The 16,509-nt window shown below is 44.5% G+C and overlaps 1 protein-coding gene across 1 annotated transcript in view; it reads left to right on the top strand.

The window, feature by feature from the left end:
• Positions 1-12,021, top strand: part of LOC106600981 (LIM and SH3 domain protein 1) — a 46,475-nt gene extending 34,454 nt beyond the window's left edge. The window contains exons 4-7 of the mRNA XM_014192799.2: positions 1,450-1,557; positions 7,030-7,108; positions 7,848-7,960; positions 8,348-12,021. Coding sequence (XP_014048274.1) covers positions 1,450-1,557; positions 7,030-7,108; positions 7,848-7,960; positions 8,348-8,521 — 474 coding nt within the window. The 3' untranslated portion in view covers positions 8,522-12,021. The remainder of the gene's footprint in view (positions 1-1,449; positions 1,558-7,029; positions 7,109-7,847; positions 7,961-8,347) is intronic.
• The last annotated feature ends 4,488 nt before the right edge of the window (positions 12,022-16,509 follow it).

Raw genomic sequence — 16,509 nt, 5'->3', positions numbered from 1 at the left:
CCGTTTAATTTGGGTACGTTTTTCATCCGGCCGTGAAAATACTGCCCCCTACCCTAGTGAAGTTAACTGACTTGCCTAGTTAAATAAATAAAGGTGTAAAAAAAAAAAATCAGAAATGCCTCTTTAGTGTCCTAGGTTTTCATAACTGTGACCTTAGTTGCCTACCGTCTGTAAGCTGTTAGTGTCATAATGACTGTTCCACAGGTGCATGTTAATTAATTGTTTATGGTTCACTGAACAAGCATGGGAAACCCTTACAACGAAGATCTGTGAAGTTATTTGGATTTTTACGAATTTCCTTTGAAAGACGGGGTCCTGAAAAGGGACGTTTCTTTTTTTCCTGAGTTTATTGTGAGGCATGTCTTTCAAGGTGTTTCAAGGTAGCCTAGCAGTTGTGCAGTTATTTTAAATAAACTTTAATTGGCCAGTATCCAAAGGCACAATTTTAGTCGTATTAGCAACCCATGCTAGTTGTTGAATATTAGACCTAACCCTCTTTCTTAATGTCTAACGGATGTTTTCATCTTTCACATCAAACTGCTCACATGTGTGGTGCGTTTTCCCGCTAATTGCATTATGGGACATACATTTGCGCGTGTCCTACTGCCTTGTGCGCATTGCTGCAATTTTATAATGTTAAGAATGAATAGTATCAACATTTTAAGCTAAAGTTCTGATCTGTTTCATCGGACTCACTGCTTTTTAAACATTTTTGTTTTTATATATGTAGCCTTGGCCTACTGGTTGTATGAATTTAGGATCTATCATCCCACAACTATCGCAGAATCTGTTTGGAATAGGATATTTCTTTCTCAACAAACTAACCAATAGAATAGGTCAACTTTTTCTACTATGGGGGACAGTAGATTGACATAGGCTAGTGATTTTCCTGCTCATTTGGCCTACTTGTCTTGTTGGCTGAGATGCCCTCTGTTGTACACACACCTCTTGGTGTGACCTTATTAGGCTATGTCAGCACATCCTGTGTGTATGGTCTCACTGCCCTGGCAACAGGAAGTGACTGTCACCACCACTTCTGAGGGAGGGCGGGCGGGCCGCGCACGCTAAAAATCATTAACTATAGCCTGTTTATTTACTTTCTAGTTATATGTACATATAACTCATCTTAATTACCTCGTGCTCCTGCACATAAACTCGGTACTGGTACCCTGTGTATACAGGCATGTTATCGTTACTCATTGTGTATTTATTACTTGTTATTGCTTCTCTATTTTCTCTGCATTGTCTACACCTGTTGTTGCTGATGTAAAAATAGCTTTATAAATACATTTGATTTGTTTACAAAGCATGTACCAAAATAAAATGTGATTTGATCTTATTTTTGACTCTTTCAAACATTTGACTCTCTTGAAGTGTGTGTGTGTGTATGTGTTAGGATTTACAATGACTATACAGTGTGGTCTGACCGGGTGTGATTGTGTGTTTCAGGTGCAGTACAAGGAGGAGTTTGAGAAGAACAAAGGGAAAGGTTTCAGTGCCGTGGCCGACACGCCAGAGATGCAGAGAATCAAGAAAACACAGGACCATATCAGCAACGTACGTCTATCTGTCAACGCTCACACGCAGTACCTATCACAGGACAGGATCTCTCTCCCTCACCCTCAGGTTGTTTCAAATGGAACCCTGGTCAGAGTAGTGCACTATAGGGATCAGGGTGCCATTTGGGACTCAGGCCTACACTGCCCACCCACTAAATATTCTGAGTGGGTGCCAATCATCACAAGTGCCCAGCCTTTGTACGGGGGCGTGCCTGTCTTTTTATCTCTTATCTGGAGTGCTGGCTCCTTTGACCGCTCTCTCTCACTCTGTCATATATACACTACATGGCCAAAAGTATGTGGACACCTGGTCATCGACCATCTCATACCAAAATCATGAGCCTTGATATGGAGTTGGTCCCCCCCAGCTGCTGTAACAGCCTCCACTCTGTTGGGAAGGCTTTCCACTAGATGTTGCAACATTGCTGCGGGGACTTGCTTCCATTCAGCCACAAGCGCATAAGTGAGGTTGGGCACTGATTTTGGGGATTAGGCCTGGCTCAGTCTGCGTTCCAATTCATCCCAAAGATGTTCGATGGGGTTGAGGTCAGGGCTCTGTGCAGGCCAGTGAAGTTCTTCCACACCGATCTCGACAAACCATTTCTGTATGGACCTTGCTTTTTGCACAGGGGCGTTGTCATGCTGAAACAGGAAAGGGCCTTCCCCAAACTGTTACCACAAAGTTGGAAGCACAGAATCGTCTAGAATGTCATTGTATGCTGTAGCGTTAAGATTTCCCTTTACTGGAACTAAGGGGTCTATCCCGAACCATGAAAAACAACCCCAGACCATTATTCCTCTTCCACCAAACTTTACATCTGGCACTATACATTGGGGCAGGTAGTGTTCTCCTGGCATCTGCCAAACCCAGATTCGTCCGTCAGACTGCCAGATGGTGAGGTGTGATTCATTACTCCAGAGAACACAATTCCACTGCTTCAGAGTCCAATGGCAGCGAGGTTTACACCACTCCAGCTGACGCTTGGCAATTCACGTGGTGATCTTAGGCGTATATGCAACTGCTCGGCCATGGAAACCCATTTCATGAAGCTCCCGACGAAAAGTTTTTGTGCTGACTTTGCTTCCAGAGGCAGTTTGGAAGTCAGTAGTCAGTGTTTTAGTCGAGAACAGATGATTTTTAAGAGCTTCAGCACACAGCGGTCCCGTTCTGTGAGCTTGTGTGGCTACCACTTCGCGGCTGAGCCGTTGTTGCTCCTAGACGTTTCCACTTCACAATAACAGCACTTACAGTTGACCGGGGGAGTTCTAGTAGGGAAAGAATTTGACTAACGGACTTGTTGGAAAGGTGGCATCCTATGACTGTGCCACATTGGAATTAACTGAGCTCTTCAGTAAGGCCATTCTACTGCCGATGTTTGTCTATGGATTTTGCATGGCTTTGTGCTCAATTTTATACGCCTGTCAGCAACGGGTGTGGCTGAAATAGCCTAATCCACGAATTTCAAGGAGTGTCCACATACTTTTAGCCATTTAGTGTGTGTGTGTTATGTACAGTCGTGGCTAAAAGTTTTGAATGACACAAATATTAATTTTTACAAAGTTTGCTGCTTCAGTGTCTTTAGATATTTTTGTCAGATGTTACTATGGAATACTGAAGTATAAATTACAAGCAATTGTCAGAGGCTTTTATTGACAATTACATGAAGTTGATGCAGTGTGTCAATATTTTTGTGTTGACCCTTCTTTTTCAAGACCTCTGCAATCCGCCCTGGCATGCTGTCAATTAACTTCTGGGCCACATCCTGACTGATGGCAGCCCATTCTTGTATAATCAATGCTTGGAGTTTGTCAGAATTTGTGGGTTTTTGTTTGTCCACCTGCCTCTTGAGGATTGACCACCAGTTATCGATGGGATTAAGGTCTGGAGTTTCCTGGCCATGGACCCAAAATATTGATGTTTTGTTCCCCGAGCCACTTAGTTATCACTTTTGCCATATGGCAAGGTGCTCCATCATGCTGGAAAAGGCATTGTTCGTCACCAAACTGTTCCTGGATGGTAGGGAGAAAATGCTCTCGTTGGGACCATTCTTTATTCATGGCTGTGTTCTTAGGCAAAATTGTGAGTGAGCCCACTCCCTTGGCTGAGAAGCAACCCCACACATGAATGGTCTCAGGATGCTTTACTGTTGGCATGACACAGGACTGATGGTAGCGCTCACCTTGTCTTCTCCGGAAAAGCTTTTTTCCGGATGCCCCAACAATCGGAAAGGGGATTCATCAGAGAAAATGACTTTACCCCAGTCCTCAGCAGTCCAATCCCTGAACCTTTTGCAGAATATCAGTCTGTCCCTGATGTTTTTCCTGGAGAGAAGTGGCTTCTTTGCTGCCCTTCTTGACACCAGGCCATTCTCCAAAAGTCTTCGCCTCACTGTGCGTGCAGATGCACTCACACCTGCCTGTTGCCATTCCTGAGCAAGCTCTGTACTGGTGGTGCCCCGATCCCGCAGCTGAATCAACTTTAGGAGACGGTCCTGGTGCTTGCTGGACTTTCTTGGGCGCCCTGAAGCCTTCTTCAAAACAATTGAACCGCTCTCCTTGAAGTTCTTGATGATACGATAAATGGTTGATTTAGGTGCAATCTTACTGGCAGCAATATCCTTGCCTGTGAAGCCCTTTTTGTGCAAAACAATGATGACGGCACATGTTTCCTTGCAGGTAACCATGGTTGACAGAGGAAGAACAATGATTCCAAACACCACACTCCTTTTGAAGCTTCAAGTCAGTTATTTGAACTCAATCAGCATGACCGAGTGATCACCAGTCCTCGTCAACACTCACACCTGTGTTAACGAGAGAATCACTGACATGTCAGCCGGTCCTTTTGTGGCAGGGCTGAAATGCAGTGGAAATGTTTTTGGGGGATTCAGTTCATTTGCATGGCAGAGAGGGACTTTGCAATAATTGCAATTCATCTGATCACTCTTCATAACATTCTGGAGTATATCCAAATTGCCATCATACAAACTGAGGCAGCAGACTTTGTGAAAATTAATATTTGTGTCATTCTCAAAACTTTTGGCCACGACTATGTATTCATGCACCTCCTTACCACTCTGATGTGCAGATTGTCTCTTAGTCCAGAAGTGCTGTGTGAAGCCTGGGCACAGGGTTATGTTACTATGTCCCTGTGTGGTCCTCTGTTGCAGAAGGCTGCTCCCTAGGGCCTTGCTTGCTCTGGCAGACCAGGGACACACATCCTGACATCGCAGCACATAGTTGCCCTGCTCGGTCTTCTCTAATGACTTAATGAGTGTGGAGGGTGTTGGTTAATTACTGCTTTCATACAGGATCAGATCCTGTGTGTCTGAGACGGTGGAAACAGACACACACACACACACACACCAACACTTCTACAACCACAGGCAAATAAAGACAAATACAGAGAAGAGAAACCTCATGAGAAGTCTGTTACAATGTCCCAGCTGTTAGCAGTGTGTGTGGACAGACTAAGCCAAGGGGCGCGGCTGATGATCTCTGTCTTTCTCTCCCTCCTCCGCGGATGTACCCACACTCAGTAGGCCACAGAGAGACAGACATGTCCAGCTCTCTTTGAAATGTGAGATGTCCAATTCCAGCCCCCTCTCGTTCACAGCTGTCTGGACTAGTCCCCGTCTCGCTCTCTCTCCTTATCTCTCTGTCATATGACTCTAATTGACATTCATTTAGAACGTTCACTAAATTCTCCATCCCTCTCCCTTCCTACCTCCTTTTACTTTCTACTGATTCATGTAGTGAGGGTTAAGAGGAAGGGGCGGGGGGCTCTTTTGTGTCCGGGAGTGGGACTGGCTTGGACTGGGATTTTCCTGTTCTCTCACACACACACACACACACACACACACCATCTGTGTACAACCTTCGCCTTCAAAACAAACAGAAGTAATGTCAGACTCTCTCACGTAACATATTGAACATGTTGCTCGCTCTGTCTCGCATAAAAAAACTCTTCTCAGTCACTGAACGCAATGTCATCACTCACACTTAACACTGGCATCTCCTCCAGTCAGTCTGTGAATACACTCTTCTGACACTCTGAACACACTGGCCTCTTTCACCCACCTAGGGAGGGAGAGAGAGAGGGAGGGGGCAGAATCTAGGCTGTGTGAGTGTCTTATCGTTCAGTCAGGCTGGGAATATGAGTAGGGCTGTTATACTGCAATAAAGGATCAATCTCTCTCAGGTTTATTGGTCATTGAGATGAATGCTGTCTGTCTCTCTCTGTGATGTTGACTGGGTTGATATATTATTGGTGCTGCTGGTTGTGATGCAGCTTTGATTTACCTGAATAAACAAGGAAAGCATGTCTCTATACCAGGCGGTGTCAGAAGAAGACCCTAAAAATGGTCAGACTCCTGCCACCCTAGTCATAGACTGTTCTCTCTGCTACCGCACGGCAAGCGGTACTGGAGCGCCAAGTCTAGGTCCAAGAGGCTTCTAAACAGCTTCTACCCCCAAGCCATAAGACTCCTGAACATGTAATCAAATGGCTACCCAGACTATTTGCATTGCCCCCCCCCCCCTTCACTCCTCTGTTATGCATAGTCACTTTAACTCTACCTACATGTACATATTACCTCGACTAACCGGTGCCCCCGCACATTGACTCTGTAGCGGTACCCCCTGTTTATAATCTCGTTATTTTACTGCTGCTCTTTAACTACTTGTTACTTTTTATTTCTTATTTGTATTTTTTAAACTGCATTGTTAGTTAGGGGCTTGTAAGATGAAGTAAGCATTTAACTGTAAGGTCTACAACTGTTGTATTCGGTGCATGTGACTAATAAAATTTGATTTGACATTCTCACCCACTATTTTTGTTAGGCATGATATATTTTGCACCATTCTTTTCTGTCTTCCTCCTTTGGGTCTCTGTTACTCTTTCAATTTCTTACCCTCGCTTTAGGCCTGTCGCTCTCGCTCCTCAACTCTCTCCACTTTTTCTCATTTCACCTGTTCCTCGTGATGTGTCAGCAAGCGTTGCTAGGCAGCGCTGAGGTCACCCAACTTCCGACTGCGATGTAATTTCCTGTGTCAGCAGGCCTATTGTAGAAACAGAGAAGCACGTAGCCTAGCACTGTAGCGCCCCACCTATTACACACGCAGCCCGCCTTCCTGGGGAGGGATCTGGAGACACCTGCTGGACACGACGGGAACTGCACTATTTCCCTGCTCTAAATAGCGATCTGCTGGACTGGTAGTCAACAGGATGCAATCAGGGTTTTCTTATCAAACTAAGCAGCACCATACATGACATCTGGGTATTATATCTAGTCACTCTGTATTAGAGCTAAATGACAAATGTCACAATGTAAATGTGTGTGTGTGTGTGTGTGTGTGTGTGTGTGTGTGTGTGTGTGTGTGTGTGTGTGTGTGTGTGTGTGTGTGTGTGTGTGTGTGTGTGTGTGTGTGTGTGTGTGTGTGTGTGTGTGTGTGTGTGTGTGTGTGTACACAGATTAAGTACCATGAGGAGTTTGAGAAGAACAGGATGGGAGGAGAAATCCCATCTCCCCAGCCCAACAGCCCCAATCCAGGTACACATGCTGTCTCTCTCTCTCACACACACACACACAAACTATGAAAATACATTTATTAAAGTTGCACGATGCCATTTCTTGGTTGCTAAAATTCTAATGGGTTGCCTAATTTCACAAGCAAGTAAAGTGTAGAGAATCATTGTACCATCTAAAATGTATTTTCCACCACCAAAATGTGGTTACCTTTTGCAGCGTTAACATCAGCGAGAGTAGACAAATGGTTACATTTATCCCTGGGCATAAAATGTTTGCTCTTTCTGCTCTGTGGACAGTTCCTGTTTTTAGCACACATGAATACAGTGTTTGTGAGCTAGTGGTTAACCTGTGCATTCACTGTGTACATGTTGTCACCTCTCAATATCACAGCGACTCATTGTTCTAATAATTGACTGAAAGGCGCTAAATGATGGCTGCATGTTTTGACTTGCTGTGCTGTGGAATTCTCTGAATCAGAGCCCTGGGGCTGACCAATGAGATGCCAGTTAGATGGAGAGGTAGAGGTAGAGGGGGGGAAATACAGCAGGAGGAGATGAGAGACGGGGGGGATTGTTTCAGAGTGCCGGGGAATGGGGGATCCCATTTGTCAGACTGAATAGCCAAAAATGTCTATCCTTCACTCTGATTCAATCACTCAATCTCTCCCTCTCACAATTCTCTCTCCCCAACTCACTCTCGCTATCTCTGGCTGTCTCTTCCCTCTCTCCTTTCCCCCCTCTCCCCTTCCCCCTCTCACCAGTGTTCCAGCAGCCCCACCAGCCCCCTGCTGCGTCTAAGAACTACAGCTATGAGCCAGCAGCGGCTCCTGGACCAGTCCGCCAGGCGGCCGCCGCCCCCCCTCCCAGCTCCGGGGTGAGACAGAACCATCCTCTCTATTGTGTTAGGATCTATCCCAAATGGCACCCAATTCCCTATATAAAGCACTGCTTTTTACCAGGGCCCATTCTGGCCCAGTCAAAAGTAGTGCACTATATAGGGAATGGGGTGCCATTTGGGACACAGCTACTGTTTTCTCTCTGCATGGTGGACCCCACTGTGTCTGGCAGTATCCACATGACCCCCCCCCCAGTAGCTTTGTCTTGTTAGCAGAGACTGACCGTCTCTGTTGAAGGTGGTGTTATAGGAACTTCATCTTCTCTTTCTCTCCCTTTCTCCATACCTTCTCCCCTCCCTCCTATTCCCTTTTACATCCCCTCACCCTCCATCTCTCTCTATCCCCCCTTTTCTTTCTGTGTGTAGAAGCGGTACCAGGCGGTGTATGACTATGCGGCAGCTGACGAAGACGAGGTGGGCTTCCTGGAAGGAGACGTGATCGTGGACGCGCAGGTGATCGACGAGGGCTGGATGTACGGCCGTGTGGAGCGCACTGGCCAGCAGGGCATGCTGCCTGCTAACTATGTAGAGGCCATCTGATCTGAGAAAGAGAAGTGAGGGAGGGAGGGAGGGAGAGAAGCAAGTGAAAAGCCCAGTGCCATCTCATCTTAATGCCGCTTTCTATTTCTTTCACTCGTTCTCTGATCTGTCCTGTAAGAACCCCCCTGGTGTACCCCTGGTCTGCTCTCCTCCAACGACAGACTCTCTGTCTGTCTGTGCTGCAGTCTGTCTGTCTGTTTGTCTGCCTGTCTCTGTCCCAATTCTTCGGTCCACTAAAAAAGCAGTCACAAGTGGAATTTAAGTCTTAGAGAAGTAACATACCTCCATCTTACAGGCTATATATACGTCAGGGGTCATAGTGTATCACAACTATCCTAGCTACAGCACTTCATATTCCAGCAAACTATGATGCAAAACGTTATCAACCCCCCTCTTGTCAATCAAGTTGCCATGACAGCAAAGAACTGAGGCCAATGTGGTCATGAGAAAATGAGTTTGGAATGTGGGGGTGTGGCATCTTCAGAAGTTTGTTTTTTGTTTTTGAAACTGTTTGAAATTGGCCTGACTGGAAGCTCAGTGTAGAATCTTACTGTATCTGGGCAGTTAGAACTAAGCTTGAATATTTGACTTGTGTACATTCCATTAACCCCATTGATGTCGCATCAGCCAGTCAGTGAGCAGTCTACAGTATCAGTCTTACCAGAGAGGTCTTATATATTTCTATAACTACACGTACGCATTTATCAATAGTACTTATCTGTTACCTCACCTGTCTTACCCTGTTCTGCACTGCATTGTGGGTATTGTTCAGAAACTAAACTGTGGGTATTGTTCAGAAACTAAACTGGAATCCTATCTTAACTGAAGAGCACCTCCTGCCTTGCCTTGTACCTCAAGTTCAGGCATTTGAAGTACAGGAGGGATCAGGGACGAGTTAGTTAGGGGACGTGGTTACAATCTTCTTACGATCATGTCATCACCTTTAGTCAGTGGGTGTGAAGATGTTCTCCCGCTCGCAGCCTCAAACGCCTTCCGACAGTCTTACAGGAAGCTGAGTGACGTGGTGGTTATGGTTGGAGGGGGTCTGGGGAGGAGAGAGGGGGCGGGATCAGGCCAGGCTCTGCCCCTATTCCAAGATCTGAGTTTATCAATCGTAAGCGCGAAGGCCAAATACAATTCTCAAAACAATTCTGTATCGTTAATCTTTTTTCTTTTTTTCACTTGTTTTGTTATTAAACATTCCAATCCTTTATGAGAAGTGTTGAACTGAGGTCAGGAATCCAGGCTGTGGTAAATGTTAGTGTTTCTATTTCCTATCATGCTGTTTTCTTTCCCTTTGCTTTTGTTGGTATTGCAAGAGGCTTATTTTAAAAATGTCAATGTATCAAATACCTTTCAGAAATAAAACGGCAACTCGATTTATGAACCAATAAGGCACGCTAGTTTGTCTAGACCTGTGCGTATGCTGGGTTAGCAATCTCACAGATTTAGATCCACGGGGTAAATCAACCATCAACCTCCTGGGTTATGTATTTGCCTGATAATTCATCAACCCAATTTGCCTGTTTTTTTTTATTTATTTTTTTATTGTGCCAACTCGTGACTGGACTATCTCGCCCAGTTCTCTTTTCCATGAAACTCTGAAGAGTGGAGAGCGATGTTCTGGAGTGCCACTGGCTCATGAATATTCACATGCTCATTAATGAGCAGTCGTCATGGCGTATAGTAACATTAGGCCCGCTCCCTCACCCGCATTCTAGATATTCTCTGACATTCTATAGGCACACATTTCCATAGGACATTCCCTACCTATATAGTGGCACGCCTGTGTTAGTGTTGCACACACACAACTGAGAAATGTTACGCAACAATGTGTCAACTTTCATAGTAGTAGCTACGAGATCTGTCTGGGTGTCCTCTCACGGGCAGATTCTTCCAGTTCCGATCGTTCTACGTTCCATGTCCTGAGGGACCGCGTGAGGCTTGGAGAGGGACGCGGTTCAGTAGAGGGGGAACTCCACCTCCTCCTTGACCTCTTACTTCTCTTATCTCTCCCATCCTACTGTTTCTTTTCTCTGATGCACTGTGACTGTCACAGACGAGGGTGACACAATGGGATTAAAAGTCTTGTTCAGCTTTATAAAAACAAAACAGTACTCTCACCGTGTAGCCTGATGGTGGTGTTGTACAGTTGTTGTAGGTCATTTTGCTGGGGAAGGAAGGGGCTTTGCCTGCAGACTAAAGCTGTAGTGTGGAATGATTTTGATCTAATGAGGTAAGGGGCAGTATAAAGGGTAAACGGCACCCGTTTTAATACCAGTGTGGTGGGACGTGTTGGACAACAAGTAGGTGTTGACCGTTCATATCATTTTGGCTTCAACTTTGTAGTGTGATGAGTTATAACAATGATGTTTAAATGAATTAGAATGAACACACCTCAACCCGACTAGATAATCAGATTGCCGTGCTGATAAAAAAGGTAAGTCTAGGCTGGCATTTAGCATCTATGATCTCTACTTGACAACTGGACATTTTTAAACTCGTACACTGTAGGAAGGGCAGTTTTGGGGCAGAGCTATTGGAAGTCTCATTTGCTTTGCTGCAGTAACTGTAGAAAGGGTGAGGAAGAGGTGGTTTGGCTTGAAGTGAATGTAGTGTTCTTGGGAGTTTTTATGAATTTGATTGGCCTTGTACAGTATCTGCAGTCAATGCCTCTCAAAAGAAACTTGCCTTGGCTACTTGGTGTGTTTTACAGATGGGGAATAAACCAAGCCCATGTTGGCTACCACAGTTTTTCCTTTGCAGTGATGTGGATTTCTTTTAGTTGCTGGGTGGATTTAGGAGGGAGGTGAATGATGGTGGTAGTTGGAGGGAAACCAATCCAAAGTGGCTAAAGACGAGCCAATGGTGTTTTTGTGTGACTTGAGTGATGCTAGACCACAGTGGCAAGGCGTAGACGTTTTTTATTGTACCATGTTATAGTCTGTATTGAGCTAGGAAAGGGATGCTGTTAACACACTACTACCCCCAACCAGGAGGGCGGTGGTGGTAAGGAAAGACTTGGAATCTGTCAGGAGACCAATATTCTCTTCTGCTTTGGTATCGCTCCTACAACTCTGCAGTATCTCATATCATCACCTTGTTCTCCTCGCCCAATGTATGTGGTCATATCAGTCCTATGGCCAAGAGTCCTCCAACCTTCAACCCCAATTAAAGACTCCTATGTTTCTGATGAATCAATCATTCCCTGCTTTTGTATGATACTGGTATAGAAAGTGCAGATATATAAATCACATCAACCAACCACAAACACTGACCTAGCATTCAGACCGATGTTGTGCATTCCATCAAACAATGATTTTGTTTTGATAGCATTTGTTATTCCGATTTTTTTTTGACATGCATATATTGACATTCTTAAAACAAAATCAGACTCCAGTTGAATTTTAAGGAACTGATAAAAGCGTCTCATGTTGCCCTGTTTCAGCACTTCGAATTGTACTTAAAGATTCTACAGATTCAATAAAATGTCATTTTTACTCGGTAGCGTCCAGTATTATTTGCTTCCTCATTCGGTGTGATTCCTTGGCTATATGACTACGAGTTTACTGAACACTAAACGCAGATTGCGTGTATTAAATGTATATGGGACTGGGCCCTCAGTAAAAACAAATGTCCCATTTTTTACGCTACTCCCTATCCTGGTTTTAATGTCTACCTGTATGCTTCCACGCATACAATATTATAGAACGTAAAGGGCGGGGAGGGGTTTCGTGCAGAGAAGAGATTATTCTGCTCCGGCTATTTCCGATCTCCCCCGATCTGCGCCGGTGTTGAGGCTGCCAATTTCTTCGTCGTGTATTCTGGGGATACATCTGCATCCTCCATTTCTGGCATTCTCATCATGTTGGACATTTTAGTGTTGATGTTTTTCGCTATCATGGGACTTGTTTTCCTATCCTACATCATTTACATGTTATGATGTGTGTCCGGATTTTGGACCCAGCCGGTGGACGGGCCGGGATATAAAAGATGTTTGGTGAGCCTCTCCTACATCCGCGCTACCCATCGCTGACAATGGTAAGTAGCGCACACAGATGAGAACGTCAGCCTCTTATGCTCTTTAGTTATTGAATTGTAAAATTGCGAAGATACAAAAACGAAAGATTAAGTTATATATGACAGATAGTGCTGAAACGATGATGGGCTATATATTCATATTTTTTTGAATAATATAAAACCAGTTTCTAGTTGGCGTTATGATACGATATTGGTTCATACTATTAAAAATCTTACCACCGGTATTTATTTTCTTTCAATTATGAAGCTATAGTAATGGTGGTTAAGGTGCTGGGAACTCTGTTTACCCTGTGTCCGGGGAGTATAATAAATGTGACACCTGTGCATCCTGCTCAATCTGTTCCAGGGAGGAATGCTCTTCTACGTGGAGGAGAAGGGGGGCTTTACTGCCACTCTGGGGGGAATGAAGATGGCCCATCAGAGGGGGAAGACCTTGTAGGATGGATAGACTGGCAGCTGGTGGACACTTCCCCTCTGTTGGTCTCTGTAGATTCAGCCACCCGACTATGATGACCCTTATCGAGATCGGGTCTCCTGTACCCTAGTAGGCTCCAATAGGCAGCCCCTGTGCCCTGCGCTCCATCCCTTTTGACTCCTCTTCTAAAATGTTAATGTGTGTGTAGAACGCATATGAGTTAGTAAAGATGTCAAATTGGTAAGGATGTAAAGCTGTAAGGTTGTATTGCGGTAGTATTGTTTGCGCCTATCTGACTACACTGTGAGGGTTAACACTAACCCCCAAACTGTGCAATCCTATCAAGGAACTTGGACAGTTATTATCGTAGTCATAGTTGTTTTCTATGAACAGGCTGAGATGCTCTTGATTGACCTCTACCTGACCTAAGCGTTGAAGCAGGAATATGTCCTCTCTGCCCTTTTACAATCAGTGAACCTAAAGGCCAGGGCGTTGTGTTAATACAAAAGCTATTAGCCACCGTCACACAGAGATTATATTGACATGTCAGTACTAACAAAAAATGTATACGTTAAAAGTATTAATAACAATCATGTTGGGGGAGATTGTCTTGGGTCTGAGCTAAACTGTTTGTCCTGGAAGAGGTATTCCATCTAATTGCATTAAATTGATAGGATCCGGAAGTAACTCGCATATCATCACTGTTGTCACTGTAATCATGAACGACTGATTTATCTTAAACAGTATTGATAACAGTCGAGTGGTCCGCACACTGAATGCATGTTTTTATTCATCACTGGAGTTTGTTTTTCTCTCACAAACATAAGTGTTATATTTATCAGAGCCAAGGCAACTGCCGATATTTTTGTGTGAAGCCATTGAAATAAAGATTTGTGCACGACAACCTGGCTAACTTTATTTCACTTCAAAATGTGTGAATGTGCATAGGTATGCGAGAGGGAGTGAATAATTTGAAGGAATTTTTATGTTGCCTACATTTGAAGGTTTGAGTACAGAAGAAACAAGATCGCAAGCCAGTGGTTGACATAAGAGCGAATGTGTGCAAACACACAGTGTACAAAACATTAGGAACATGTTCCTAATATTCAGTTGCACCCCATTTTGCCCTCAGAACAGCTTCGATTCGTCAGGGCATGGACTCTACAAGGTGTCGAAAGAGTTCCACAGCGATGTTGGCCCATGTTGACTCCAATGCTTCCCACAGTTGTGTCGAGTTGGCTGGATGTCCTTTGGGTTGTGGACCATTCTTGACACACATGGGGAAACTGTTGAGTGTGAAAAACCCAGCAGCGTTGCTGTTTTTGACACACAAACCGGTGCGCCTGGCACCTACTGCTATACCCCGTTCAAAGGCGCCTCAATCTCATGTATTTGAACCAGCTCTGTTTGGTTATAGGGTTATTTTTTATTTTGGGGGGGGAGGCCCCCTAGAGGTCGAGGGGAAACGGCATTGAGTACAGTAGATCAATAAAGCTACAGTACTCTAGCACATGGTTTCCCAAACTCGGTCCTGCCCCCATATTCAGACCCTTTGCTATGAGACTTGAATTTGAGCTCAGGTGCATCCTGTTTCCATTGATCATCCTTGATGTTTCTACAACTTGATTGGAGTCCACCTGTGGTAAATTGATTGGACATGATTTGGAAAGACACATACAGTACCTGGATATATAAAGGTCCCACAGTTGACGGTGCATGTCAGAGCAAAAACCAAGCCATGAAGTCAAAGGAATTGTCTGTAGAGCTCCGAGACAGGATTGTGTCAACCCACCGTTCTGGGGAAGGAAACCAAAACATGTATTCAGCATTAAAGGTCCCTAAGAACATAGTGGCCTCCATCATTCTTAAATGGAAGGTGTTTGGAGCCACCGATACTCTTCCTAGAGCTGGTCGCCTGGCCAAACTGAGCAATCGGGGGAGAAGGGCCTTGGTCAGGGAGGTGACCAAGAACCCAATGGTCACTCAGAGCTCTAGAGCTCCTGTGGCGATGGAGCAAACTTCCAGAAGGACAACCATCTCTGCAGTGCTCCACCAATCAGGCCTTTATGGTAGAGTGGACAGACGGAAGCCACTCCTCAGTAAAAGGCACATGACAGCCCGCTTGGGGCGAAGGTTCACCTTCCAACAGGACAACGACCCTAAGCACACAGCCATGACAACGCAGGAGTGGTTTCGGGAGAAGTCTCTGAAAGCCTGGACTTGAACCCAATCGAACATCTCTGGAGAGACCTGAAAATAGCTGTGCAGCAACGCTCCTCATCCAACCTGACAGAGCTTGAGAGGATCTGCAGAGAAGAATGAGAGAAACTCCCCAAAGGGTCTTAATACTTATGAAAATGTGATCAGTTTTTTTAAAATAAATTTGCACAAATGTCTAAACCTGTTTTTTCTTCGTTATTATGGGGTATTGTGTATAGATTGAGGGATTCTTTTTAAATAATCAATTTCAGAATAAGGCTGTAACGTAACAAAGTGGAAAAAGTCAAGGGGTCTGAATACTTTCCGAATGCCCTGTATATCAAAGATGGTGGATAAAGGAAATGGATGTTTTTTTTCCCCCATTGAAATAAAATGGTCAAGGTTCCTTTCTGTGTAAGTAGGCGTTCCCTCTTTCGCATGAGCTGTGATCTCGCGTGGGAAAGCATGCTCAAAGATGGTCACGTGAGAGAGAATGCCCACTTAACCAGACAGGAACCATGACAAATTTCTTCAATGGGAAACTGCCCAATAACAGCTAGCTCTTGTCTACTTATTTCTAACGTGTAAAGCCTCACAGAGGGTATTCAATCGTGAGGGCAAATTGATAGTTTATATTGCAAAGATACAATATAATAAAACAAAACACACCAAAACTGACAGGATGCACACTGATCAGAAAGTAAAGAGAGGCTAACAATCTATAACGCTCCCTTTCTTCTGCACAGTTCTCTCACAGTGAGAAAGAATAGGATTACAAAAGTGTGCTATGCTTTCTTAATTTGATCTAATTCACTAGTACCATATATTTTATCAGATGACTAGGTGATGGAGTGGCTTTAATGTTAGCTCGCCTGAGAGAACTGAACAGGCTTCTCTCTTTTATGTGTACGTTTGTGTGCTTTTAAGGTGCTCAATTGGGGAAAACACTTCCCACAGTCAGAACAGTAGTAAGGCTTCTCTCCTGTGTGCACTCTCTGATGAATGTTTCAGGCAGATGATTTAATGAAGCATTTCCCACAGTCGGAGCAGGAGTAAGGCTTCTCTCCTGTGTGTATTCGCTGGTGATATTTTAAGGCATCCAATCGGAAGAAGCTCATCCCACAGTCAGAGCAGGAATAGGGCTTCTCACCTGTGTGAATACGTTGGTGTTTTTTTAAGCTGCCCAGTTGAGAGAATCTCTCTCCACAGTCAGAACAGGAGAAAGGCTTTTCTCCAGTGTGCACTCTCTGATGAACTGATAGAGCTTGTGATTTTGTGAAGCACTTCCCACAATCAGTGCAGTAATACGGATTCTCTCATGTGTGTATTTTTA

The sequence above is a fragment of the Salmo salar genome, chromosome ssa03 (assembly GCF_905237065.1).
Source record: "Salmo salar chromosome ssa03, Ssal_v3.1, whole genome shotgun sequence".
NCBI lineage: Eukaryota > Metazoa > Chordata > Actinopteri > Salmoniformes > Salmonidae > Salmo > Salmo salar.
The sequence above is the reverse complement of the archived record's forward strand: the minus strand, read 5'-3'. Positions and strand labels throughout refer to the sequence as shown.